The sequence below is a fragment of the Amblyomma americanum genome, chromosome 6 (genome assembly GCF_052857255.1).
Source record: "Amblyomma americanum isolate KBUSLIRL-KWMA chromosome 6, ASM5285725v1, whole genome shotgun sequence".
NCBI classification, from domain to species: Eukaryota; Metazoa; Arthropoda; class Arachnida; order Ixodida; family Ixodidae; genus Amblyomma; species Amblyomma americanum.
In genome coordinates this window covers 51,479,700-51,506,776 of record NC_135502.1, presented here as the reverse complement: position 1 = coordinate 51,506,776, position 27,077 = coordinate 51,479,700, and the positions used below count along the sequence as shown (strand labels likewise).

General features: G+C 49.9%; 1 protein-coding gene across 1 annotated transcript in view; it reads right to left on the bottom strand.

The window, feature by feature from the left end:
* The window catches only part of LOC144093432 (sodium-coupled monocarboxylate transporter 2-like), an 82,563-nt gene that overhangs the window by 22,152 nt on the left and 33,334 nt on the right, over window positions 1-27,077 (bottom strand). The window contains exons 2-7 of the mRNA XM_077626801.1: window positions 8,803-8,871; window positions 8,164-8,215; window positions 7,037-7,104; window positions 5,770-5,850; window positions 4,811-4,884; window positions 3,575-3,715 (exon numbers count right to left, since the gene is read on the bottom strand). Of these exons, the coding sequence (XP_077482927.1) occupies window positions 3,575-3,715; window positions 4,811-4,884; window positions 5,770-5,850; window positions 7,037-7,104; window positions 8,164-8,215; window positions 8,803-8,871 (485 nt within the window). The remainder of the gene's footprint in view (window positions 1-3,574; window positions 3,716-4,810; window positions 4,885-5,769; window positions 5,851-7,036; window positions 7,105-8,163; window positions 8,216-8,802; window positions 8,872-27,077) is intronic.

The window sequence follows — 27,077 nt, the reverse complement described above, 5'->3', positions numbered from 1 at the left end:
TTTGGGGATGGCACTGCAGTGTAAGGAAGGCAACACATGGTATGCCACATGAGGCATGTCCCAAACATAAAACTTCTTAGAGTTGGCGCGCCATACTTTGGCACAAGGACTAGTTACAGAAAACAGGACAAGACAGGTACGTGCGCGAACTTTTCACTGTTTATTAAATGTACGCCTCTCCTCATATACTCACATACAAAGAACAAATGTACAAACACGTATGACACACAAGATGTTAAGTGCTAAATCATGAAACCGTAACCCGCGATACAAGATGTTAAGTGCTATTCCCTACAAAGTATAGCGCGCCAAACTGAAGATGACAAACCAACTAGCCGCCATTACAGCATTGCTTGCGATAGTTAGGACCAACCGAAATTCGACTCTGGAATGACCTTGGCCAATTTAAATACGTGTGAGACATGAAGCAAAGCTCGAGTTTGGGACGGCCCTGCAGGGTAGGAATGGCAACACATTGTACTGCACATGAGGGATGCCTTGGGATGACCTTGGCCGAATTTCATCGCCGGTGACTCTGGGTGTACGCTGGTGAATTACAGGCTTGACCTAGTATCAAAATGTAATTGGCCCAGCTCCAAAAATAGGGCTGGCCCACTCCCGAAATATTGAAAACTGAGTTGACGCACGTTCGGAACCGACCTGGGACATCCCCAAAATGAGCTTGACCCACCCCAAAATTTACGTAGACCACTCCCGAAATTTGGGTGGACCACCCTTGAAAATTCATAACGGATTTGGAACAACCCCAGAATGGGTTTGGCCGACCCCCGAAATTTGGGTGGCGCACCGTGCTTTTGCACAATATTTCGTGCTGAGCGGTGCTAAAGCGTCAGCTATTTTTTTTTCTTGCTACTGTACAAGTCGGGATTCTGTGTTTTAAAGGACTGATGTAACTGTGTCTGGTCGACGCGATTTGCGATCGGAAGAGAACAACGCTTTCTTCCCCCATCCCCATATGTCGACCATGGGACACAAAACGGCGTTTCGACAACCGCGCATGAGACTTGTTTACATGACAAAAAGTATGGTGGGGCAGCCTAAAAAGAATGTAAACAATTAAGCCCCTGCCTGTGCCACTACGTATAACAGGCTTTTGTTTACATGACAAGGATAATCCTCAGAATTTTCGCATTACTAGGCTACATTGCTAGGCTAATCCGCCCAGAAGCCTTGTATACATTTGCAAGGTTCGGCCGGCATACAGCGAACGAACTTCAAAAAATTCCAGTTGGCACTGACAAGCGCGGTTGCCCACAAAAAACTGGCGGTATGTATATATACTTCTGTGCATTTCATGCCTATCTTACCAATGGCTTATCACGGCAAAGTGGCGCGCCAAAGGCTCTGCCGGCGTTGACAGCAATTACGTCGTCTAGAGGACTATCATACAGTTTCCTATACTGAACGCAATCTGGCGCTGCAATCGCTCGTCCACCAAGGGAGCGACGGGGAGTATGGGGGCTTCAATAGAGTTGATTTCGAACATCCTTGCGGACTATTGATTGTTTGTGACGAATTATTCAATTAACAGTTTATAAGTGGAGTTCATTCCACTGATTTAAGCAAGCGACAAGGCTAAGCGATGAAAACCGCTCGGTGCTTGAGCTTTTTCCACGTACGTGGAGGCCCGGTGCAGCACAGATCCGAACTGCAGCGGTGACACGCCCTCTGTCAGCCGAGGGACAGGCACGGTTGAAACGCAGCGCAGGAGGCCGCCAGCGTCCGGCGCGCAGCCTCGCTGGCCAGGTTTTTTTTATTTCCACAATACTGCAGAGCTTCAATTGGGTCCAGGATCCAGCTGGATCCAGTTTCAACCGGCTCCGCAGCGATGCAGCGCAAGTCGCTTCTCACCATGTTCCGGTTACCTACGCGGCTACGTCAGTACGCGCAGCCAAAGATCTCCGGCATCCAGTGCAATGAAGGACGTCCATCGGCGCTACGAAGCGACGACGCAAAATAAACGCGATCCCTCCGTGGCTTTCCATCGTGGCTCGAGCATCAAAACGCGTGCCATACGCTAAAGGAACGGCAGGAGTAAAAGGTACTGGTAGCTCGAAGCAAGAGGCGCGAGCGAGGATCGAATGCTGCCACGCATTCGAGGCCAGACAACTTTCTCAAATGACGTCAGCAACAGAGACGACCGCGTGGGAACCGTGGAAGGAGCAGCCTCGCAGAGAAGCGCACATGGTTTGCCCACGCAGGCAATGCGCTGGTTCAAACGGCTCCGATACCCAAACCGAAGGTGCGGAGTCATGATCTTCAGGCAAGCTCGGATAAAAGAACGACGACGAAACAGGGCCGAGTATACGAGATGAGGGGACGGCAATTCTGTGCCGGATCAAGCCCGGCGCTTTTACTTGTGGCGTCGATAAATTCGGATCCTTGCGTACCGGCAGCAAGGATGAACACTGAGGTTTTGATTCCGTACCAGCGACGTTAAGCTGGTCAAACTGATTTTATTCCAGGAACCTTTCCAGAATATTTCTCGAAAAACAAACGTTATATTACTATTGTCGTTGTATCAAATCTAGAGGGCTTACAGGTACTAAACAAAATCAGTCTTCACCCGATAACAACTTTCAAACACAACAAACGTGCACACTGGAATTGAAAAGTACACCCTTGTTAATAGAGTACTCGCGGAGGCTCGTAATACACTTTTCAACGCTACAAATTTGTGTTCTCGCGACGAGCAAGTCGACTAGGCTTGGCTTGGCATGACTTAGGAAAGTTTTTTTCCTGAACAGCATCACTAAGAATCCTGCTCAAACCAAACACATTGTGGCTTCGAGTAGCATTTTTTTTTAAATGGTGTTCAAATAACAGACCCAATGGCCAAAAGAACCAAAGAAAAAAGAAGCCCCAAAGTGTCATCTAAGCTGACAAGTCCAATTATGGCGAACGTCCATAAATCATTACGCCTGCGGCAATGATTCAACCACTGCGGAGCGAAAGACGCATTCGTTCGCTTCACGGCGAGCTCCTCGCCCGTCGAGGTCGGTCCGTCCGTCCGTCCGTCCGTCCGTCCGGACTACACTTCCACGCAGACTGCTAAGGACAGAAGCATCTACGCATGCTTAATTAGGCAGCAGACCGAAAAGAATTAATCAAGGCGTACAATCGTCTGCCTTTTCTTAATACAGCACGCTGCCAGATAACAAAAAATCAATGGAACAGCACCGAGGTCAGGTTCGAAATTTGAACAAAAAAAAATCAGCAGTGGCTTAGCTCGGCTATGCCAGGATATAGGTAGCGAAAGCTAAGGCATAGCTTGGTTAGTCTTGGTTAATCTTGATTGCAAGTCCAGGTTAGTCTGGTTGTCTGGCCAGTTGTTGTCACGCGGTTCGTCGCGCGGTTCGTCACGTGGTGCGGTGCGAGCACGGCGAAACTGTGAGTTCGAGGCCAATCTAGCTTTCGCTACGAAAAAAAAAGAAAAGCTAATATTCCACCACCACCTCCGCCCCAGAAAATGCGGGCTCAGCTGACTTCGTTCGGCAATTTCTGCCGATCCGCCCACATGCACGCCGAAGGAGCAGCAGCATGAGGCACTCACGTCTTGGCCTTCCGCAGGGTGGAGACGCTGCAGAAGCGCTGCACCTGCGTCTGGCTGGTGCCGTACGAGGCGAGCCAGATGAACGTGGTGCCCAGCAGCACGTTCCACAGCGACACCGACGACAGGGTGTCCACCTGCGTGCTGCAAAGGGGTCAGCGGAGAGAAGGGCACGGCGAGACAAAACAAAAACAATGCGCGAGGGTCTGCAGCACTGTGCCAACGAAAGTGGGCAAGCGAGCTCACTCGTAGAACATTAAGCAAACATCCCACATTTTACGTTGCAATTTCACCCCAGCATCACTGAAGATATACAGGTCGTCGACGAAATGCTTCAAATGTCCTGATGAGACCCACCGCCCCGTTAACAAGGAGCTGGCACACAGCGTATAAGACTAATGAGTGAAAGTTCGCAATTTCTGAGAAAATTCAGGAAAGCCAGAATGAAATGCACTCCCGCAAAGAACAACGAAGAAAGAATATTACATTGCTTTTTTTTTTCCCCAGTCGAGTATAGCGCGACATCGAATTACCTCCCATAGGCATTTCGGCCTGCGATCTCGACCTACTTGCGACGTCCTAATAATCTTGCTCGCGCAGGACAGTTGCAAGAAATATTAGTAAAAGGCAATTTTCAAGTCAGACAGACAAAAGGGTCAAAGTTCATTTTCTTTTCCGCCACGGGGATCGATTTCTGTGATATGCAAACCAGACAATGCTAGTAAGACAGGTATACTTGACACTTTTTTTTTTGGCGTTATCATTACGGGATTACCTCTCAGAATACACTGAATACTCGATGCTCTTCACTGATTACGTTGAGGAACAAACCGTTGACATTTTAATAGAGATATAAGTTCATACGCGACATCTTGATACGTAAGTTACACTTGTTCAATGTACTGCTCGCGAATATTTTACGTTGAGCAATTTTTATTTACTGCGCGTTACTTCAACTATATGAGACGAGGTATACATTCAGCCTGAACATAAGGGAGAGACCTTTTTTGCGGACCACGTGATAAGCTTTTCTAAACCTGATCTTATCAAACCGATGCGGAGACTCGCGATATTTGCCAATCCGTGGCAGTTTGAAGAGTGACTGTCAGCAGATCTCACTTACCCCCTAAAACGCATTCATTGAACGACCTAAATGTTAGCACAGCAGTGCAGCCCGCGTGCAACAGTTCTACGAGGGAAAGAAAAACAGCAATTTGGAAGTAAGAGACGGAGACTTACTTCAGAAACTGTATGCGGCCGCCCTTCTCGGCAGTTTCCCACACTTTGTCCACGGTTCCGACCTTGTAGACTCCCTGGAAGAAAAGGAGACACCGGCACCGATTGTAAGAATCCCACGCGATAATCATTTCGTTAAAGACGGGCAACTGCAGGCAAACTTTTGCGCACGGGAAGGAAGAACACGAAACTCCCGGGAAAGGCTCGAGATGCCTCGAGCTTCGTTTTAGGACTAAAGAAAGCTTTTCGACCAATTATGATTGGATCCATTCTCTACATATAACGCGCGCAGGTAGACAATGCCAGACGGGAATTGGCAAAAGTTCACACTGTTTAAATACTTCAACTCCTGCACAGAGTCCCATCAGTTTAACTGCTTCGCCAAGTGACTCAGCCCCAACCCCGCACATTCTCTCTACCTCTCTCTTTCTCGCATACACATGTACAGTCGGCAGAAATAAGTTTACGGGACGCGTGTTCCCGAAAGCAAATTATTGTAGCTGTGCCTAGCGACCGAGTCGCGTGGTATTGTGACCAGCGGGTGGAGCCAACGCCCTCTATAGCATGCACGTCCTCTGAAACCGTGGCACATTTCAGGCGACTGAATTAAGTGCACCACGCCGATATAAATCCGTTTCCTCACACTCGTATCCCGTAAACTTTTGCTGCCGACAGTATTCGTACAGGTACGACCAACATGAACTAAAACACAAAGTCCGCAATCACAAAGCAAAGTTCTGAAAAAAATCATAACGAGGAATAAGTCTCCGGGAACACCATTTAGGAACAAAAAAATACCATTCTCTCTCGCACTTCAGAGTATAATCAACTGGTTTCTCTCGAAACTTGCCTCTGGACAGGTGGCGCGCACACACACATACGCAAAAAATCAAGAAAAAAAGGAGCAAAACGCATTCCAGTCAGAGGGCAGCCGCAGAAAAGGTATAGGATGTGCGACGCACCACAACCACGACTGCGAGTAGTCCCAGCACCATGACAATCATCTGAAAGGCGTCCGTCCACACGACCGCCTTCATGCCACCCTGCGGGAAAAAAAAGAACGACGCGGTTGAGGCTGGCGCGTCAGCACAGAAGCGGACAAAAAACGTTAGGGATCACCGCGGCTATCCGCATTGGAGGAGTGCGAAAGCATTGACGCCTCCTCGACACTCGTCGCCTGATTGCCCCTCTTTGAGTCCACTGACGTTTGCTTCTAATTAATTAATTATTTATTATATGTCAATCAAACTTTTTGTTTGATTATTGTCACTCATCAAACACATTTCAATCCATTTCAAGCTGTATTATGACTTCTTTGCCTATTTTCCCGCTATTCTGACACCCACGGCTGTTTTCCCGTCCTCTCGCTATGTCGACGTCCGCGTTATTTCGACGTTTTTTTACATTATTGGCTCTAATTAATTAACTATTTATCCTATTGGTATCAAGTTTTTTGTGCATCATCCTCACATCGTCCTCTATCGATCACAACCACTCGTTTGATGTTATCTGTTCTGAGAACGTCACAATCGCTGCGGACTCGTTTTGGTGACGCTCTTTGGTGACACGACCCCGTCGACATAGCCTAGAAATGCTTTCGCATTAATAACACCGCAGGGAATACCGAAGCTACATCGTCCTCGACACAGAGACCTCTCCCGCCAGCAATCCGATACATCACGCATGACGACAGGATAAGCTCTCTGCCGACGCAGAGCACACAAGAATAATGAGCAGCCACGACTTCGACCACTGTAAGGCGGCAATGCTTGCCCACGCTTACGAGTATGGAGAATTCGGTGGCAAACGAGCCAACAAGACAAGCGAAGACGCCAGCGTTCCTGGTATCTCGCTGCTAGTCTTCAGTCCTCGTCAGTGAGCTCTGGTGCCGCGTCTCATCGACGGCAAAGGTGCAAAGAATCCTTACATTCGGCTCACGCTACTTATCCAAGAAGAGCACAAGAAAAATTTAAGCACTCTACGACATGACCAGGTTGGTGACCTGGCCACCACCACATTTAGAATTCAAACTCACTGGTGGTGGGTCAAACGAAATATTACCACTGGCCACGAAAAAACATATGCATGTGTCTTGGCACTGCACACCTATAGCTTACAAAGAAACAACACTCGCTGTTCGTCTATCTTCCAGGCTGCGACGCGTTTCGGCTCTCCAGGGGCCAGACTGCACTCCCCTGATTCAAAGGGCGGAGGGAGAACTGAACTTACCACCGCCGTATAAAATGTGCAGATCAATCCCAGGAACAGCACGGATGTCCAGACAGGAAACCCGGTCACTTGAAAGAGACAAGAGCGAGACGAGACGCTGAGAGCACAGCAGTGGAAATATGCGGTTAAAGCGGTATTTCTGTCGCATCCCAAAGAGAATCTCAAGAAGCGGAAAACAAAAATTCAAAGGGACCTCATATAATGTGACCCGAGGTTCAGCGCCGCCTATTAACGGGTCATGCTGTGTAAGGGAGTCACTGGGCCATGCATACGTAAGGCGCTTAATCGCAGCGTATTAAGTCACATGAACCATGATTTAAGTCACCGTTGGTCAGTTGGTCACGCGGTGATGACGTTTTGTCGTGCGAACGACGCGATCGCCATGCAACGAGGCATGACCAGCTGACGTCACAGCGCAACAAGGGTCGTTCGCCCCACGCGTAGATGCTTCTTGTTACCTTCAGCCCACGGGCAGCCTTCGTATCGCAAAGTTGTCCAAGTAATGCAATGCGACAGCGTCACCTCTAAAAACTGCAGAGCAAAACCGGGTCACTTTCTTTTAGTTCCAAGGCACTACTCCAGACGTATCAACCTCAAGCAAGAATCTTGTCTTGTGTACGAGAGCACACGCGAGAAAGCACGAGACAGCACGAGAGCACTATGCTATCGCCGCAGTCGATCACGCCTCGTGTTAAAACTGCAACACACTATAACGCTGTGCACTGCACATCGTCGTCTTCATCAACTTCCATCTGCGGCGCGAAAAGATCAGATCAGCTGAGCCTCTTTCAGAGCTTAACCTGAGTCTAATATCGTCTCGTCACCAGACGTGCCGACGACCCAGCAAAGCAACCAGACTGAACAGATGATTTCGCACGTCTGCTCGGTTTAGCTACGTAAAACTAGCTGCAGTAGAGCAGACATTTGGGCAAGTTGGTGTAGATTCATGTTGCGAGTATGCGATGATGGTGTCTTCCTTCTCGTTTTTTGTGTTCTGTCAAAGTGCCCGCTGCTTTTTGTCACCATTAACTACGTAAAACCATAGCATTTTTTCTCCTCTCAACACCCGCGCGCATAAGAAAATAGCGCAAAAATAAAACTTAGGCGTAATAGCCGTTGCCGCTTACCTGATTCCAACGCTACGGACGGACCGTACAAGACGACCCCCATGTATAATAGCTGCAGAGAGAGAGAGAGACAGAGGAACAAAGAAAAAGCATAGGTGTCACTGTGCACAGTGACTCTTGCTGCGCGTTCAATGAATAAGACGACTTTTCGGTCGATTGCGCACTGTACGGTAAGAATACCTCAAGGTCAAGGTTTATTTTGCCGTCAATACATGGCTGAGGAGAAGAGAAAAAAAAAGCCGCAATTACGTCTTGACAAAGCTCCCAACCTCTATGTTGCTTCGGTTAGCAGTTAGGTGGCAAGTGGGCATTGCACGACAAATACAGTGGTAAGCACTCATGGCTCCTTATAATAAAGACTATAATAAATTATAATATATATAATAAAGACTATAGTAAAGGAACGGCAACGCGAGCACGAACAGAATGCATAAAAATCACCTGACTTCAACGCTAAGAAAAGAATGTAAAGGTATCCATCCAGCCCTGTTACGGATAACCTGTTCTACTGTGTGTTTTTTTTTTTTGTAATTTCACTTTGTATTAGCACCGCTGCCCCTATGTAATACTCCCCTTAAGAGGGCCAGTGCGGGTGCGCAGAATAAATAAACAAGTATATAAACAACCAAAAGGGCTCACCGTGTTGACTATGAAGGACAGGGAGCCTAACGTCCTCACTGCTACCGAGAAGAACCGCCGCTCCAGGTACTGAAACAAAGCGGAAAGGCACAGAGCGATGGTCAGGAGGGATATGTTCAAACCAACCGAACAAATACGGACTTCGTGCCAACTTTTACGATGTAAGGCGGCAGGGAAACTTCACTCGAGAAAAGAGCTGACTCCCGCTTCTCACTTGCTCTACGGCGCGTGTAACTGAAGATGTTTTCAGTAATCCTTTCTTGAAAGCGATCGCCATTCGAAATATTAATTAACCGGGTAGTTTTCTCTTTCTTTTTTTTGCCAATGACATCAGATCAGCTGGATACGCCCATACAAGCAATGTAAAGCAAACGACAAATAGTCAAAAAAGCAAGGAATAGTGACACAAGCCACGTACAGTTTCCCGGTAGGAGGCCCCGACTTTTTTTCCAAGTGATAAAGAAAAATTGTAAAGAGGTTCGTAGTAATGGGTTCTACTCGACACGTTTGTGGATGCTGTTAACAGCCCGCGACACCGAACTGCCGCGCGCAAAGACTGTGTCAGGCGGACCCTGGAATGCTCCTGAGCGCACCGCAGGCCCCGAAATCAAATCGCGCTTCCGAAGCACACACTCAAGAAACAGCAGCGGAGACAGCTACCGCCTTCAGCGCACTGCTGTGACAGAAGCACTGCAGTGTTGGTCCGTCGCTGTTCATTCATTGGTCCGTTCACTCGCCCCTCACTCACTAATTTACTCACTCAGAGCTCTCACTCACTCCCAGCATTCACGCATTCATTCACTCACTCACTCACTCACGCACTCACTAACGCACTCACACGCTCATTCACTCACTTACGCACCCACTCACTAACCCACCAAGCCACCCATCCACTCACGCACTCACTCACGCACTCACTCACGCACTCGCACGCTCATTCACTCACTTACGCACCCACTCACCCACCCACCCACTTACTCACTCACGCACTCACAGCACTCAGTCACTCACTCACTGACTCACCCACTCACACACTCGCTCAGAGCACTCACTCCACTCACCCATTTACTCACCCATTCATTCATTCATTCATTCATTCATTCATTCATTCATTCACTCCACTTACTCGCTCACTCTTTCGATCTCTCTCTCACACACAAACAGACCACGTGCCAGCCATAGGACGGCGCCGCGTATTACAGCACGCAGCTTAATTCTGCCAACAGGCCAGCGGTGGTGCTCATATCTCTGGACCCAGGCATTCCCGTCCCGTTTCATCTGCAAGCAGTCATCGCAAGTCAGCGAGCGCGACTCCCTCAGCACCCCCCCCCCCCCCCCCCCCCCCCCCCCCCGACGTTTCTTAATAAACCCGCGCGTGGCCCGACCTTAGTCCCCCGCAATGCGCGGGCGTGACGACACACCGCGGGCATTCGCGGCTTCGCGGCAGTGCTGTTGCGCGACCAAGATATTCCCAAGCTCAAATACACCCCGAGGTGGATAGGCATGCTGGATTAACTTGCATCAGTGCTGTATATAGAACAGAGGAGCCGACCAGGCGATGCAAGCAGGCAGGTCGTTTAACGCCAAATCAACGCACTCCCACTATTTCACGTCAGAAAAGTGTACTACAGCTGCGCCGTGTGGTTCAGGGCTCCGGAATCAATGCGACCAATTTACATGCAGATATTTACGCCACCGCGGTGGCTCAGTGGTTATAGCGCTCAGCTGCTGATCCGAAAGACGCAGGTTCGATCCCGGTAGCGGCTGTAGACTTTCGATGGAGGCGAAATTCTAGAGGCCCGTGTACTGTGCGATGTCAGTGCACCTTAAAGAACCCAGGGTGGTCGAAATCTTCCGGAGCCCTTCACTTCGGCGTCCCTCATTGTCCGAGTCGCTTTGGGACGTTAAACCCCCGTAAACCAATCCATAAACCACATGATAGCGGAGAGAGCTCCTAAATAGCGACGGGAACGAGGCAGCATGTGGTCAAGGCCAGCGATAGATGCAGCAGCGCCTCGAGGAAGTCACCTACGTTACCGGCGAGAGTACACCCTAAACATGTATACACTTATATGGGAGCGAAAATGGAGCAAGCTGTCATCTAGCCCACTCCATTTTATAAAAGAGAGTGCGCTGGAGTAGAGCTTACTCCGTTTTTACTCCTTTCCGCTTGCAGTATATGCGCATGCGCAGCGCCAACGGGACAGCGGTGAGGTGCCGTTCAAACGAGACTCGCCGGTCTCGCGACTACACTAACAATACCGCTCCAACGGCATTCAAGAACAGTGCATTTCCCGAGATGGTCACTGCACGGGCGCGCGGCCCCGTCGTTCAACAATGATTGGACGCGCCAAAAAAAAAAAGCTGTCGTGCATATCTTAATATAATAATAATAATTGGTTTTGGGGGAAAGGAAATGGCGCAGTATCTGTCTCATATATCGGCGGACACCTAAACCACGCCGTAAGGGAAGGGATAAAGGAGGGAGTGAAAGAAGAAGATAGGGAGAAAGAGGTGCCGTAGTAAGGTCTTCGAAATAATTTCGATCACCTGGGGATCTTTAACGTGCACTGATATCGCACAGCACACGGGCGCCTTAGCGTTTTTCCTCCATGAAAACGCAGCCGCCGCTCTCGGGTTCGAAGTGCATATCTTCTCGGTTCAAGTTTTCAAGTTTGAACAGGTCACCTTTTTTTTTTTTTTCTGCAGCCGCAGTTGCTTTGGCATTGCAGCTGTTGTGTGCTACTTAACCACACTCATATGAATTTAAAGCCTTGTTTTGAAGGCGCGTGGTACGTCACGAAACTAGTACACACACTATCGACTTAAGTAGTACGACGTTCACGAGTTGGCGCATAATTTATGGGGAGAAAAAGTTATCCTCCATGAGAAGCAACGGGCCGCTCTGTCACAGTCCCGCGCCGCTGTGACATAAAACAACGAGACTGACACCTAACTCGCAGTTGAAAGGCAGAGCCTGATTCAACGTTCCGCAGCAGCTGCCTGACTAAATCAAGTCCGAAAACAGTTTCGAGGGCTACAGAATGAAATGTATAGTTAGTATAGTTCAAATAACGCACCCGTTTCCGTTTCGCTAAAAAGAGCGCATGCATGCGTTTAGCCTCGATATCCGAGGGTTAGTCAAACGCGAAGTATTTGTTTCATCACACGTGGTACGCAGTAACGGCGTTGGACAGCTAACTGGAGCAGCGGAAATGACGCAGAATGAAAAAGAAAAGAAAAAATCTCGCATCGCAGCAATAACCTTCTACCGCCTATGTAAACATTTATTTCTCTCTCGCCTATTTTATTTATGGTGGGAAGCAAAATGCAAGGATCAAAGTGTACGTTCGCTCAAAACAAAGTACAGAATAAGTTCAGAAAAAAAAGACAAAACTGAGGAGAAAGAAACGCGACATGCATGCAAACCGCAAAGCGACGCTTGAACAGCTCGACACCTGAGTCTCGACAGACAGGACTGTTTCACAAACTCACTCCTAGTGATTCCCAGAAAGTAGTAGCAGTAGTAGTAAATCAATTTATTTCAGAGCAGAAGTAAACTGCTCAAAATGAGCTTCACCTGTAACACTAGACCGAGCTGATCTCCGCGATAATAAGCCAGCCGGGAATGCCATGAGGGGACTGGGGATGAGGGAGCGGTGCAGAGAGAGGACTGAACAGCGACAGGGCAGTAGATCGGCAAAGAGTTCAGGGCAGTTGGGACAGGACGGGTCAGAGCGGAAGCAGTATTAAAAAAGAAAATCCTTGCTTGTGGTACAAGTGTGTTGGTCTGAATTTTACGAAGGATATGCGCCTCAGAAATATAGAGACAGGAGTGTAGAGCAGGGACAGGATTGGCCGAAGAGAGCAAGAAAGTTTTCTTCTTCTTTTTAGTTGCAGCATTTAATGTTCTGAAGCGGCACATAAGGTATGAGGAACGGTGTGGGCTCCAGATTAGTCTAGACCATCCGGGGATCTTTAACGTGTGCTGACATCGCATAACTAGCGTTCGTTTCTGCATTTCGCTTCTACCGAAATGCGGCCACCGGGGGCGGGATCGAACCCGCGACCTTGCGATGAGCAGCTGAACGCCAAAGCCACTGAGCCACCGCGACGGATGAATAACAAAGAGTAGGCCAGCAGGAGGAGTGATCAGAATTTAAAAATGTCGGTTTTGGAAAAAGAAGCGTACCCGCCGCGGTGGCTCAGTGGTCAGGGCGCTCGGCTACTGATCCGGAGTTCCCGGGCTCGAACCCGACCGCGGCGGCTGCGTTTTTATGGAGGCAATACGTTAAGGCGCCCGTGTGCTGTGCGATGTCAGTGCACGTTAAAGATCCCCAGGTGGTCGAAATTATTCCGGAGCCCTCCACTACGGCACCCCTTTCTTCCTTTCATCTTTCACTCCCTCCTTTATTCCTTCCCTTACGGCGCGGTTCAGGTGTCCAGCGATATATAAGAGACAGATACTGCGTCATTTCCTTTCCCCAAAAACCAATTATTATTATTATTATTATTATTATTATTATTATTATTATTATTATTATTATTATTATTATTATTATTATTATTATTATTATTAAAAAGGAGTGTAGATATGCTTAACGCCAATGTGGCGTGTGTCCCCTTCCAGATGCCAAGAGCAACTCGATAAATAAAAAAATAAACAAGCAACGAGTGTTCCGCTAACTTTGGCAAATAAAATGGAGTGAGGGACAGGGTAATCACGTTGCAACGACAAGAACGTTGAGGAACGGCAGCCAAGCAATCAACCGACCCGTTCAAATCAGCGAGTAGAATAAAAAAGCGCGGTAGACGTCAGATGCACAGAGAGGACCTGCAAAATCCTTTCACGTCTGGCCAAGGACCCGGCACAAAATCTCGAACGTCCCCGTTGCCGAGAGGAGGCAACGGAAGCGACCAACGCTTGCCGCTCGCAGTCGCGCCGGTGGCAAGTTACCGACGTGACGCCGCCTATGAACTTCCTCATTGTTATTCTACGCAAGAAACTCTTCACGGCCACGAAATCGCGCAGCGACTTGCAGGCAGAAAGCAGTCGGGCTAAGGTAACGCACTCTTCGCTCAACTCGTATGCATCTTGGCCGGAGCCTGCCAATTCAATTCAAACACCTTTATTGCCTGGATGGCTCGGGGCCGCGGGGGATTGGGAGTAGAAAATGGGCTGCCCAACCTCCAGCGTTGATCTGGACAAAGCACGAATATTCAACGCACTCGTTCGGAATGTCAAGCGCCAGTACCGGTTAGACGTCCGATTGCGCAGCAGTCCACAAGGCTGGGCAACCATCACAGCGCTTTTCACAATTAGGCCCAAAGCAATCCGCTCTGCTGTCGAGAAGCTGAGTACCGGAACGCCGCGCCAATCTTAACGAATTTTTTTCTTTCATCAATAAATGCGTAGGCGTATAAAGCAAACGTTACTACACGTACAGCCTTAAGGATATTTAATAACGTCGCGCGAGCGTCGACTACCCGGTGTAGCGGCGCTGAGGAAAAGCAGCGCAGAAATCGAAGGGGGGGGGGGGGGGGGAGCAAGCACACGCACTGATCACGCTGCAAGAGCGAGCGGCGTCCGCTTGGCAGTTCTGCTTAGTGCGAAGCAAGTTTTATGGCCGAGTTCTGAGAGCATTTGTTTCTAAGGCTGTGCAATATTCAGAAATTTCGAGTACCTAATCATCGAGTATCTTCGTATTAGATTATTCGATGGTATCAAATAGTGAATGCTCAAAATTATTCAAAACGAATCGAATTTGCTCTTAGGTTTTCAAATACTTTTCGAAAAATTGGCGCGAAGTTCGAATAAAGCCTGCCGTATTTTTCTTCCATGACTGGGCTGACAAAGTCGCCGAGGGCTATGTACTCTCGACTACTTGACGCGACCTCTTAGCACCAAGCTCTTTCCGACGAATAAAATGTTTTACAATCAATCGAGTCCATGACTATTACAAAAACAGGGACCATACACGCCGCGTTGCCATATATGCTGCCGCGATATTCGATTCGTATTCGATTCGGTTTTCAGCTACACTATTCGTACTCGATTCAGTAGCAAAGCTGCACTATTCGTATTCGATTCTATCTGGAAAAGTAATGTTCGCATACCCTCGACTTGTTTCGTATTATATATCTGCTGGGTGTTTGTGGCTCTGAATTGGTGCAAACGCGCAAGGTTCCAAGCACGATGCTAGGCCCCGGCAACGTTTGTGGGTATCATCTCGAAAGCGTTTGAACTAAATTAACGCGTCGATATTCAGGGTCCTCTACAATTAGCTTTTCGTAAGTAATGATTGCAACTGGTAGCTTGAGCATGAGGCTGATTATCGCAAATGTGTGCTCTTTTCAGATGTCACCAGCACTATATGCAGCGGATAAAAACAATAGGTCGCAGCTTCTTGGGCCTCCAATGCATAACAGCCGGTAATGGGCAGGGGTTGCTTCGCACTAATCAGAACAGCCTATCAGGGGACGCTCACTCTCCCAGCGAGAATTCTGGGCATGCCTTTGCTTGTCCTCGCATTCTTCCTCCTCTCATTCGTCCTCCGACGCAGCAGCGTCGGACAGCCGACGCTCTCGCGATAACCGGAAGGCTGTATATACAACCCGCCTCCGTGGTTCACTATCACGTACGGCCGCTGAGCCCCAAGTCGCGGTTATATTCCGGCCGTAGCGGCTCAGGCTAATAATAATAATATTAATTGGTTTTGGGGGAAAGGAAATGGCGCAGTATCTGTCTCATATATCGTTGGACACCTGAACCGCGCCGTAAGGGAAGGGATAAATGAGGGAGTGGAAGAAGAAAGGAAGAGAGAGGTGCCGTAGTGGAGGGCTCCGGAATAATTTCGACCACCTGGGGATCTTTAACGTGCACTGACATCGCACAGCACACGGGCGCCTTAGCGTTTTTCCTCCATAAAAACGCAGCCGCCGCGGTCGGGTTCGAACTCGGGTACTCCGGATCAGTAGCCAAGCGCCCTAACCACTGAGCCACCGCGGCGGGGCTCAGGCTGACGAAATTCAAAAACGCAAGGGTGTAACTGAGATTCTAGTGCACCTGAGAGATCTCCAAGTGGTAGATGCCCAAGTCCGCAGTGTTGTTCTGACAAATTAAAATCAATTCAATGAATGAATCAATCAATCAAGCACGTGCAAACTTTATCGAGGGTATAAGCATAACCAAAGGTTGTCAATTGCCCGCGTGGTCTGCCTTAGGGGGAGCTCCTGACCCAATCGAGACTCTAGAGAATACAACCGTGCGACAAAGCTATTCACAGTGCAGAACACGAACACTACACTACAGTTCTGCACCAAAGGTGTCTCTCCGGCGACACGCGATGCTCCCTGCACACTCTTGAAGAAGACTTGACGTGTCTACAAGCGTTCAGCGTAGGCGCCGTCTTCACGCTGCCAGTCATGCGTCCATTCTTTCTTTTACTCTTTTTCTCGAAGGCGCGCACGACCGCATACGCTCTGCCCTTTTCCACAGCTCGCGATACGCGACCGAATTCCGTATGCTCGCTGTGCGCGCACGCACCGCCCACATTTATCTCCATCAATGAGAACCGATCACGGCTCCCAACTACCGAGCCAAAAGCGGCCCCACGTTTCGTTTCTTTTTTCACGGAACATCCGTCCTTGGCGAGGCGTCCTACTCGGAAGAGGCAGCATCTCAAACCGCTTCCCTCACACCCCACGTGCTCTCTCGATCCTCACCTCCGCGCTTGACGTCCGCCGACGGAGTGGCGTCGATGGCGAGGCGCTCAGCGCTACATGTGCATAGGGTGCCTCGATGGCCATCGAGGCGCCCGAAGTGTATAGAGCACGCAAACGGAGACGGCCCACGCATGAACCGGAATGCGTGGGAGCGGCTCCCGCGGAAAGAGTGCATACGCGTCCGCTCGTCGGCCGCCGCGGACTCCGCACTCGCGCTTTGATCTTTCGCCAAGTGCAGAGACCGCCACAGCGAGGATTCCGGTATGCGGAGTACGTTGCGCGGAACTCGGAACTCGGAAGCCGGCGTGCGGAAACTGCAATACGGAGAACGTGGGTGAGGAAGACCCTGCGCGGACAGCGAAGGAAAGAAGTACATCTACTGCGGCTGGTTCACAAGGCGCAAAGCGACGAATCTCCAGGCAGCATCCGCAGCATGAGCACTGCCCTAAATAACCGTCTTTCGGAGAAAGTGCTCAGGTTCCGCCACAGAGACATGGGTCTCTTACGTCGACTCCGACACTTGTTGTGAGATTTAATAAGCTGTTCTCTGAAGAACACTGCTCACGTGCTCCGGAGACAAGTCGGGTCGTTCTCTGTGCGCAAAGTGCGGATCAAGCGTACACGGTTACACAGCTATTGCACTGGGATGGAAGTAGCATCATCATTTCAGACGACTGATCTCTAAAGAGATCAAGCCATTCACGCCGCAAAAGGCGTCGCCAATCAAATGACTGCACACAATGGAAGTGACATCATCCAAGTCCATTCATAGAATGTTTCCTTCAGCAGCTCCACAATGAAACTGCGTTAATCATATTGACACGTACGCTTGTTATCCTATCGAAGCACTACTAACAAGAAAGGTACGAATCAATAAAATACCCTGCGGACAATGTAGCGTTGCTAAGATGGAGCCACGGCTACACGTCCACGCATAATCCCGCACTTAACCTTAAAGACGCTTCTCCTCATTTTCTCTCTCTCTCATTCAAGCTCGAGCAATCTTGCAGCTCTCGCTTCCACACGACCGCAGCCACCCGGCACACAATAGGCAAGACAGGAATAAAACGCTGCCGGCACTGAACCTGAGTTACTGAGCTAAGAAATCCATTCCGTGAAAACCCCACGTTTTCGCCTTGCGTAGCGCCACACCAAAAAGAAAATATAAAGGGAAGAAAATACAAGAAATAACCGCCTTCATGCACGCCGTTGCAGTCGGGAAACCAGGCGTGCACATGTGCAAACAGCGCGTCATGGACAGTCACCAGCGTCTCAGCGTGCCAGCTGTGTGTGTGTGTAGTGGTTGCACCCACAGCTGCATTTGCACTCGCATCTGGAGCTGCAGCAGCGTTGCTCAGTGCTCGCGAAGAGTGAAAGTAGAGGACGTTGCGTCATTACAGGGCCTTCGTTGCGCCACCGGCAATGTGCTGTCTCGCACAGTCGACTTCAATGTGGCAGACTGGACGACCCATTTGCGAACGCAACTACCGCATATTTGGCGCTCGCCTGTGTAAAGTTGTCCTAATGAGTGACTCATTCCCTAATCAGTACCCACCCCAGTATTTCCTTCTGTCATTAGTAGCCGCACATAAGTGCACAGACAACACGTGTTCGGCAGATCTTCGAAACCTAGCTGCACAGATATCCCACAGCGAAAGCGGCCGAGCTGGACCGCCGCGGTGGCCTAGTGGTTTGAGCATCCGCCTCGCATGCGGGAGGTACGGGGCTCGATCCCCAGTGCCGCCGGGTATCCACCGGTGATACAATGGGTAGAAGCTTTCCCCTGGTCTTGCTCAGCTTAATCAGGGTGAAATGCCTAGGAAATGGGTCTTTGACCCCACCTTGAGAAATCGAAAATACCTTGTGTCATGCGCTCTTTGGCCTCAGATCCCCTTGCGCCATAAAAATTCATCGGCATCATCAAAGCGGCCGAGCTCCAAAGCGAAACCAACGGCGCCACTCCTGCGTTATCTAAGACGACATAACAGATGGAGGGATACCGGTACCACCGGGATTCGAACCTAGTACCTCCGGCACACAAATCAGACGGTCTGCCACTGGGCCATCGCTGCCTTGGCCATGACACATCTCGAGACATGAAAGTCTGCACCATGACGGGACACGGATTGTTCGGTATGTGGCATTTATTGTTCCAAAGCCGGACAGGTAACACGAGGGACATCGTACCGGAGGGCTCCAGATTAATTGTATATTATATGTATATATACGTACGTACTGGTGTATATTCTGTGACATCTTGCCATACTCTGTCTGATGTGTGACGTTACAAGACGCTAGCGCTTAGTCAGGCCATGTTATATTGTCTCTCCATCAACTTCCTTGACAATCTATTTTGTGGTCAAAACAAAAACTCCGCTTCAAATTCAGTTTCGACCTCCCGGAGTTTTTCGACGTGCACTGACATCGCGCAGCACAAGGGCGCTTTCGCGTTTCTCCTCCACTAAAAACGCAGCCCCAGCGGCCGGGATTCAATTCCGCCGCCCTGGGTTCGGCCGCTGAACGCCATAGCCACTAAGTCACCGCGGCAGCTCTACGACGCAACCCGCATCACTGTGAATGGGCCACGCCGGGCACTCAAAATGCGAAAAACGCTGTGAACAAGGCGCGTGTCTTCAAGGGGACGCTGAGGAGCGGCCGACTGACGCTGGCCTTCATTAATTGGGTACCGCGTTAAAATCCCACACTTAATGAAAGTGGAGCCTTTAAGAGGTAGAAAGAAACCGCAAAACGAAATACAGGTGTCACCAACACCAGGAGCGGATTCCGTAAGTCAGGCTACACCTCCATTAAATTCAAGTCGTTGGCAACTCGTTCTCGGTGTAAACGTGACGAATTTGAATTCAGTGGCGAGAATATTTTTAATTCAATTTTCTCGCCTACAAATGCGTCTCTTGCAGCCGGACAAACATTAGCATACTCAGAAAAAGCAACAGAATCCCAATTTTTACTGAGAACAATGAACTGGACGGAGTAGCCCTCATTGTCCCTTTAACATAGTTCATGACGTCGCTTCGACCCGAGAGGTTATCATCGGGAGGTTTCCGGTAAACAACAATCGCATCGCCGTTTGCACAGCGCACGAGGCCTCCATTATCGGGTTTAATCCTTCCACCGACAACGGTGGACGGCGCCCGCGAGTCACGAAAAACATGCCCTTGACAGCGAGCACCGCCGGCGCGACAGCTTATCTGTCACTGTGCATGAACAATGCACTCTGCCTTATTTTCGCATGCACTCCTGTCGCAAATCAGAGACACTTAAAAAAAGGGGGGGGGGGGGGGGGGAATCTCATGAGGCGCATTTTTCTACATTCTCGTGATGCCACTACCAAGCAGCTTGTGAGCGCTGCTGGAGAATTCGTAAGTTCGCAGCGACTAACCGCAAAAAGATATGCAGTAATTGTTCGGCCCCACATCCACAAGGCGAGTGTCGGATGTCATACAGACTACGTCATACAACAGCAGGCAGCCATAATGCAACAATGGCTCACATCTACGTATTCTAGCGGTCAAGCAGGAGCCGTTTTAAAGCCAGTATATAATTGGTTTTTGGGGAAAGGAAATGGCGCAGTATCTGTCTCACATATCGTTGGACACCTGAACCGCGCCGTAAGGGAAGGGATAAAGGAGGGAGTGAAAGGAAAAAGGAGGTGCCGTAGTGGAGGGCTCCGGAATAATTTCGACCACCCGGGGATCTTTAACGTGCGCTGACATCGCACAGCACACGGGCGCCTTAGCGTTTTTCCTCCATAAAAACGCAGCCGCCGCGGTCGGGTTCGAACCCGGGAACTCCGGATCAGTAGTCGAGCGCCCTAACCACTGAGCCACCGCGACGGGGTTTAAAGCCAGTACAAAGTTACTTTTCATTTTCAGGTCATTGGGAATAAGATTCTAAATTTGGGTTTGACTTCGATTAGTATTCAACCATAAGTGTTATCGCAAAGCGAGAATTTAAATTACTATGTGTTACAGCCCTCGTGTGTCAGGAAGTTTGAAAAGATTTAAGGGCAGCGGGTGATTAAAAACTACAATGCCATGTACTATTGGTGCAGTTTTTAAGTGCTCTCCTCGAAGCATCGCCGTAGCGCCTTGCACATGGATAGAAGCTGCACCACCACGCTCGACCAATCACCGTACAACACAATAGTCTCGGAAAAGGACGCTGAGCAATGATGGTGTATTCATCTGGTTTTAGTGACCCGACCGGCCAGTATGCTATGACTGCAAAATGAGACGTTGAGCGTTTAAATAAATGCATGAAGTATTCGCGAAGGCAGGTCAAAGGCACCTTAAAAGAGATAGCTGTTAGAGTGGCCACGGGTGTGCAGTGCGTGTTGAGTGAGACGAAGTCGTCGTCACACGCGGCGTCGCTTCCAGTCGCCGTGCAACACCATCCTCTGATAGGTCGCAACTTCCGTTTCCTCGCCTCCTCTGCGGAGCGCCGTTCCAGGTCCGCATGGCCTAACCTTTTAGCGCTCTCGATCGCGAACGATTCACCTTCCATGTCGACCGACGAAAGAGCAATAGAGCGTGGTATGCACCGCACCTTAGACGCAAGTGTCCATGGCTTACGTGCACAAACGCGACACTAGCGCGCCCGTGGTGGCCGTCATGTGCAACTCCCCGCCTCCGGGCGCAGCTTTGTGGACACCGGACTACGCGATCTTCGTCGAACATAATAAAAATTCGAGATAACTGCGCTAACCAGCATTGGAGTAATGCGAAAGCATTGACCCCTCCTCGGCACACGTCGCCTCTATTTGCTCCTCTTTGCCTCTATTGCCCCTATTTGCCTGAGAATTTGTGGAATTCGTCTAATTCCCACCGCTCCGCTCACATTTCCGGTCACGTGGCACAACACTTCCGGCGTTTCAAATTTGGCGCCACTTTTGCCCTGGCCACGGCCACTTTTTGCACGTTTTTGACAGTAATTAATTAACTATTCATCCGATCGTCACTAAATCTTTTGCGCCGCATCCTCACGTCATCCTCCTTCGATTATGACCACTCTTCAGACGTCCTCTCTTTCTAGTTCCCCACAATGGCTGCGGACACGTTTTGAAACACGAAACCGCCGACGTAGCCTAGTAAAGCCCTCGCCTTAAAGTAACAGCTATCGCTGTAAAACCAAACAAAAATCGTCAACGGTGGCCCAAAGCCGGGCTTCTGTGAGAAGACGCCGAAAAGTGCGTCGCGCGTTCCTTTGGACCGAAATTAAGACTGTAGTTTGGTTAAAGCCTTGCGTTCCCTAATCATCCCCTTCTGCCAACTTCAGTCCGCCTCGAGAGCGAAAGCAATACACTCGCGCTGTGGCGCTAGAGATAAGATTTCCACCCTACTGCCCGTGTATCGGGCTCGGGTCGTTTACGGAGCCCGCATTCTCGCGGCAAACATTGTGCAACATCACGTCGGGCGAGCGAAAACTTCAACACCCGCCAGGCTGTTTGCATATAGCCGCGGCTGGCGCTATCGCAGTCTCGGGTGCCTGCCACACTCTCGTTTCCCATACAGCTAACTCCGAGATCTAAGGCCCGGGTCGGCTTATCAAGTCGGATAGAAGAATTGGCTCGTTTGGCGAAAATCCCCTGACAGGGCCTAGGCATACCACTAACCACTCGTATTACGGTGCACCCTTGGAGAAACATTTGCAACGCTCTATAAATCTCCGGGCACCGCGCTATAGCCATCTTCTATAGAAAGTTGGAACATACTTCTATAGGTGTGTAGCTCGTTATAACGAATTTTAGTGCGAAGGGAACCCTTCACTAGCAAAGCTGAAGAAACCGAAGTGTGAAGACTAAACCTTTGACGGAGCGCCAGCGGGCTGAGACCTTGCCCAGTTGCTACGTCAACGCGCGGATTCGGCATCCCTCCCCCACGCGCGCCCGCCGATAGCGGCCGCCGATAAGGGGCGAAACTAAAGAATTTTAGCATTGCTTGCATTGTGTAGGGAGATAAAATGAGCAGTCTCCCCCTGTCCATGAGCACATTCAGGCAAATTCAATGCAAAAGGAAGTGCTTAATTCACATAAATTCGTTTTTGGGGAAAGGAAATGGCGCAGTGTCTCATTATATCGGCGGACCACTTGAACAGCGCCGTAAGGGAAGAGATCAAGGTGGGACTGAGAGAAGAAATGAATAAAGAGGTGCCGTAGAGGAGGTCTCCGGAATAATTTCGACCACCTGGGGATCTTAAACGTGCACTGACATCGCACAGCACACGGGCGCCTTTGCGTTTCGCCTCCTTTGAAACGCGGCCGCCGCGGTCGGGTTCGAACGCGGGTACTCCGGATCAGTAGCCGAGCTTATATTAACGGTCAATAACCAAATTTATTCCACCGTGCATCGAACTTGCCGAAATAATAATGAATCAAGCGTCTAGAGGGAAACTATAACTCGGTAAAAGAAAAGAAAAGAAAAAAAAACTGTGCTTCTTCCCCCACTTAGTCGGGCGCACCCCGGGCGGCGGCAACCGCCACTGGGGTCCCATACTAGGGACCTCCACCTAGTGCTTGTACGGATCGGTCCCTTACGGGCTGATCCAAACATACCTCCTATTCATCCGTAATAAATGTTTTCACCACCACCACCACCACCACCACCACCCCCCACTTGGATAGTAATCGTTGACAGTACGCCGAGAAACGAACGCTCCTTTTAATACTGATACTCCCTGTACACACAAGGACATTATCCAACACGCGCTGCGGAGCCGCCGCGGTGGCTGAGTGGTTATGGCGCTCGGCTGCCGGCCCGAAAGACGCGGTTCGATCCCGGCCGTGGCGGTCGAATTTCGATGGAGGCGAAATTCTAGAGGCCCGTGTGCTGTGCGATGCCAGTGCACGTTAAAGAACCCCAGGTGGTCGAAAATTTCCGGAGCCCTTCACTACGGGCGTCTCTCATAGCCTGAGTTGCTTTGGGACGTTAAACACCCGTAAACCAAACCAACCAACCAACACGCGCTGCATGCAAAGCAAGCGTGAAAGCCGATCCTGGATCCGGAGCCAGGACCAGGCTGCTGCAGTCTCACGTGGAAGCTCATTACGGAATGTTGTAACGCGGCCATTATAGCGAAGCGCAGGCAGTCGTTAAGTGCCTTCCTTCCAGCCGCTGTGTGTAGCGTGAGAGCGCGCCCAGTGAACGCCATCTGTCTCTTCCCGGTCTCGCCGAGCTCCTCCATCGAGCCGGCCTTGGCTGGGTGGAGCACGGAGGTAGTAATTATTTAATTACGCCCACGGCGTCGCGCATCACCGAATTACAACCGCAGCGACAAATTGAGTGCGGCGATCGCCGCCCAAGGACGCCATCGCGCGCTCACAATCTTCTTCAATTCTAACGCATATATTCATGTTCCTAGTGCAGTAGTGTACAATTAATTCCGGCCGCTAGGTCTCGGGTTCGATGTAGTGTGGGAGGGGAGGGGAAGCAGAGTATTTTGAACTATCATTTCCGACATTTGCCGCCGACTCCTCAGCACAGACATGACGGAGGGATTCGGTTCAGTTCATCACAAGCGTCAACCATCTGTCGGTTCACAGAACGCCAGATGCTTTTTTGCCGCTTCCGTGCGCGGCGCCGCTGAGGTCGTCGAAGCATCGCGGCCTAATTGGGACTTGCGAACACTCATTAGGGCACCCCTCCGAGAACCGCGCGCGCACTAATTGCAGCACGTGAACGCGGGGGAGGGACGATGACCCTGGCGTGAATTGCGCCTCCTGGCGTCACACTTGACAGGCAAGGTCGTCGTAATCGGCGTCGTCGTTGTTAGACGTGAGCGTGCGCCAACACGTCAGCTGGAGACGCTATTAAACGTGAACGCGGCTGATCTTAGAGCACACGTCGACGAGAGTACAGCGAACGACAACACGACGCCAGTCCAGCTGATTACAAATAATTGACGTCTCAAGTGGGCGCTTAACTAAAACGAAGAGAAGTCACCTGACCATACATACTCCAAAACCGGAAGCGCGATAACAGAGCTGTCTACTTCCGTCACATCTCCATTAGTGCCCACTTGGTCACATGACGCAACACCGCCAATCCGTTTGACTTGTTACGCTTCCTGCGTGCGTCCTCTGGTACCTAATTTCTGCCCAATACTGTCAAATCATCTTTCTCTCCTAATCCGCTCTCATAAAGTGCAAATATCGCTTAATTCGAACCTCCGTTTAATCCAACAGACTCCCGTGAACATCAAACGCATTAGAAAGCACTCTCTAAATCGAACTCCGCAAAACTCGAGCAAATTTTCGATAGCTTTCGATTCCGAATGATCAAGAGTAGACTATGTAGAGTACCGCATTGGGTTAAGCCTACCGTTCTCCCTGCAGCCTCTCACGTCGCGGCTACGGTGCTTCGATTAAGCAAAAATTCGAACTGTTCGTGATCCCGTGGGTGGTAATAATTAATAATTGGTTTTTGGGGAAAGGAAATGGCGCAGTATCTGTCTCATATATCGTTGGACACCTGAACCGCGCCGTAAGGGAAGGGATAAGGGAGGGAGTGAAAGACGAAAGGAAGAAAGGGGTGCCGTAGTGGAGGGCTCCGGAATAATTTCGACCACCTGGGGATCTTTAACGTGCACTGACATCGCACAGCACACGGGCGCCTTAGCGTTTTTCCTCCATAAAAACGCAGCCGCCGCGGTCGGGTTCGAACAAAAAAAAAAAAAAGGCGAGTTCAGATTCCGCTTTAGTGCCCCTTTAAGACGGCGCTCTCTTTAGGGCCCCACGTACCATCACGGCCTTTCCGAAACAACCGTATACGTATGTTAGTGACGTCGCGACTCGGAAACCGAGTGTAAATGCCACCGTAATGTAAGTGATAAGGCGGCAGCAGACCGCGCGGCCATCCCCCCTGTATAGCGACCCCCTAAGACGCGCTGCGAGAGTCTAGCATGTGCAAAGTCGCGCACACATATCTCGCTGGAGGTGCAAAGTTCATTTCCCTCCCGCGCTATCAAATGAGCTCATGCCACGTGCAGTTCACACACGTGCAGCTTTCCTGGTACGCCTTGTCTTTCAGCGAAACCTTTATGAGGGATGTCTCCTCTTCGCCTGATAAGGCAACTAAAGGTTTTTTTTTTTTTGCTGCCTGTCTGGAATGTAGGGCAGCGCGAAACAGCCGCAGTGATACGTGCTGACGAAGCCTTTTCGAGGAATACCTAAAATAAACATCCCTCGCGAGTGATGGCTGCCACGGTGACTCGAGCAATAAAAGTCTGAAACACAAAACGTTTATGGGCATAACTGTACGCCGCACAGCTGCCCGCACGCCGACGGTTTTATTTATCGCTGCAATATACATTACAGTGCTATCTACGCCTTCCGATACCGTATCGTTTACAGTGACGTGCAGGTTACGCACGGGGTTATTTTCATTTCCGTTCCAGCGTATAGCTACGCGTATACATGTTATAGGGGTGTCATGCCCTGGTCCTTTAGCACCCCTGTAAGCAACACTTGTTTGAGAACCGCACAGAGTACAGAAAATAAGACACAAAGAACTAGGAAGTAAAAAAAAAAACCTCACATAACTGATGCCTTCACAGATGAGAAAGTATAAAACCAGAAATTATTTTATCGCTAAGAAAAAAAAAAAGCCGCTGTACATATTCAGTCCAGTGCAATTTTTTATAACTCTCTACAATCCTCCTTTTTTTTCTCTCGATTCACCATAGCTGTATAGAAAGAAGCTCTTCACGGCTATTAGAAGAAAACATTTCAGCCGGCGGCTTGTTCGAAACTACAGGCTTTTATGAGCCTCAGCAGCAGCAGCCTGACTACGCACAGATTTATGATAATAATCACCATCAGTCTTGGCGTAGTTCAGTTCTTGATGATTACTATTATCATCATCAGTCTGGGCGCAGTCAGTTTGTAGTTGATGATGATAATGATGCGACTCATATCGAGCTCTCCAACGTTTGGAGTATCTTGAGCTTGCCAGTGAAACAGCGAAACGTTCCCGTGGACGCAGATGTAACGAAGCGTTCGGCACGAAATTCCAGCAACTCGAGGCCTCTTCATAGAGGAGCAAAGGAAATCAAATCGTCCGATGCGCTCATTCCATTCAGACTAATAATAATAATAATTGGTTTTGGGGGAAAGGAAATGGCGCAGTATCTGTCTCATATATCGTTGGACACCTGAACCGCGCCGTAAGGGAAGGGATAAAGGAGGGAGTGAAAGAAGAGAGGAAGGAAGATGTGCCGTAGTGGAGGGCTCCGGAATAATTTCGACCACCTGGGGATCTTTAACGTGCACTGACATCGCACAGCACACGGGCGCCTAGGCGTTTCGCCTCCTTCGAAACGCAGCAGCCGCGGTCGGACTCGAACCCGGGAACTCCAGATGAGTAGCCGAGCGCCCTAACCACTGAGCCACCGCGGCGGGTCCCATTCGAGGACGATTCGAAGACGATTAGTGGGAGACGCTTAATAGGATGCGTCACGACAGCGTACTAACCGTCGCAAAGCCACGAGAGTGGAAAAAAAAAAGAAACGTTTTGGACGCGTCGTTGGCAGTACGC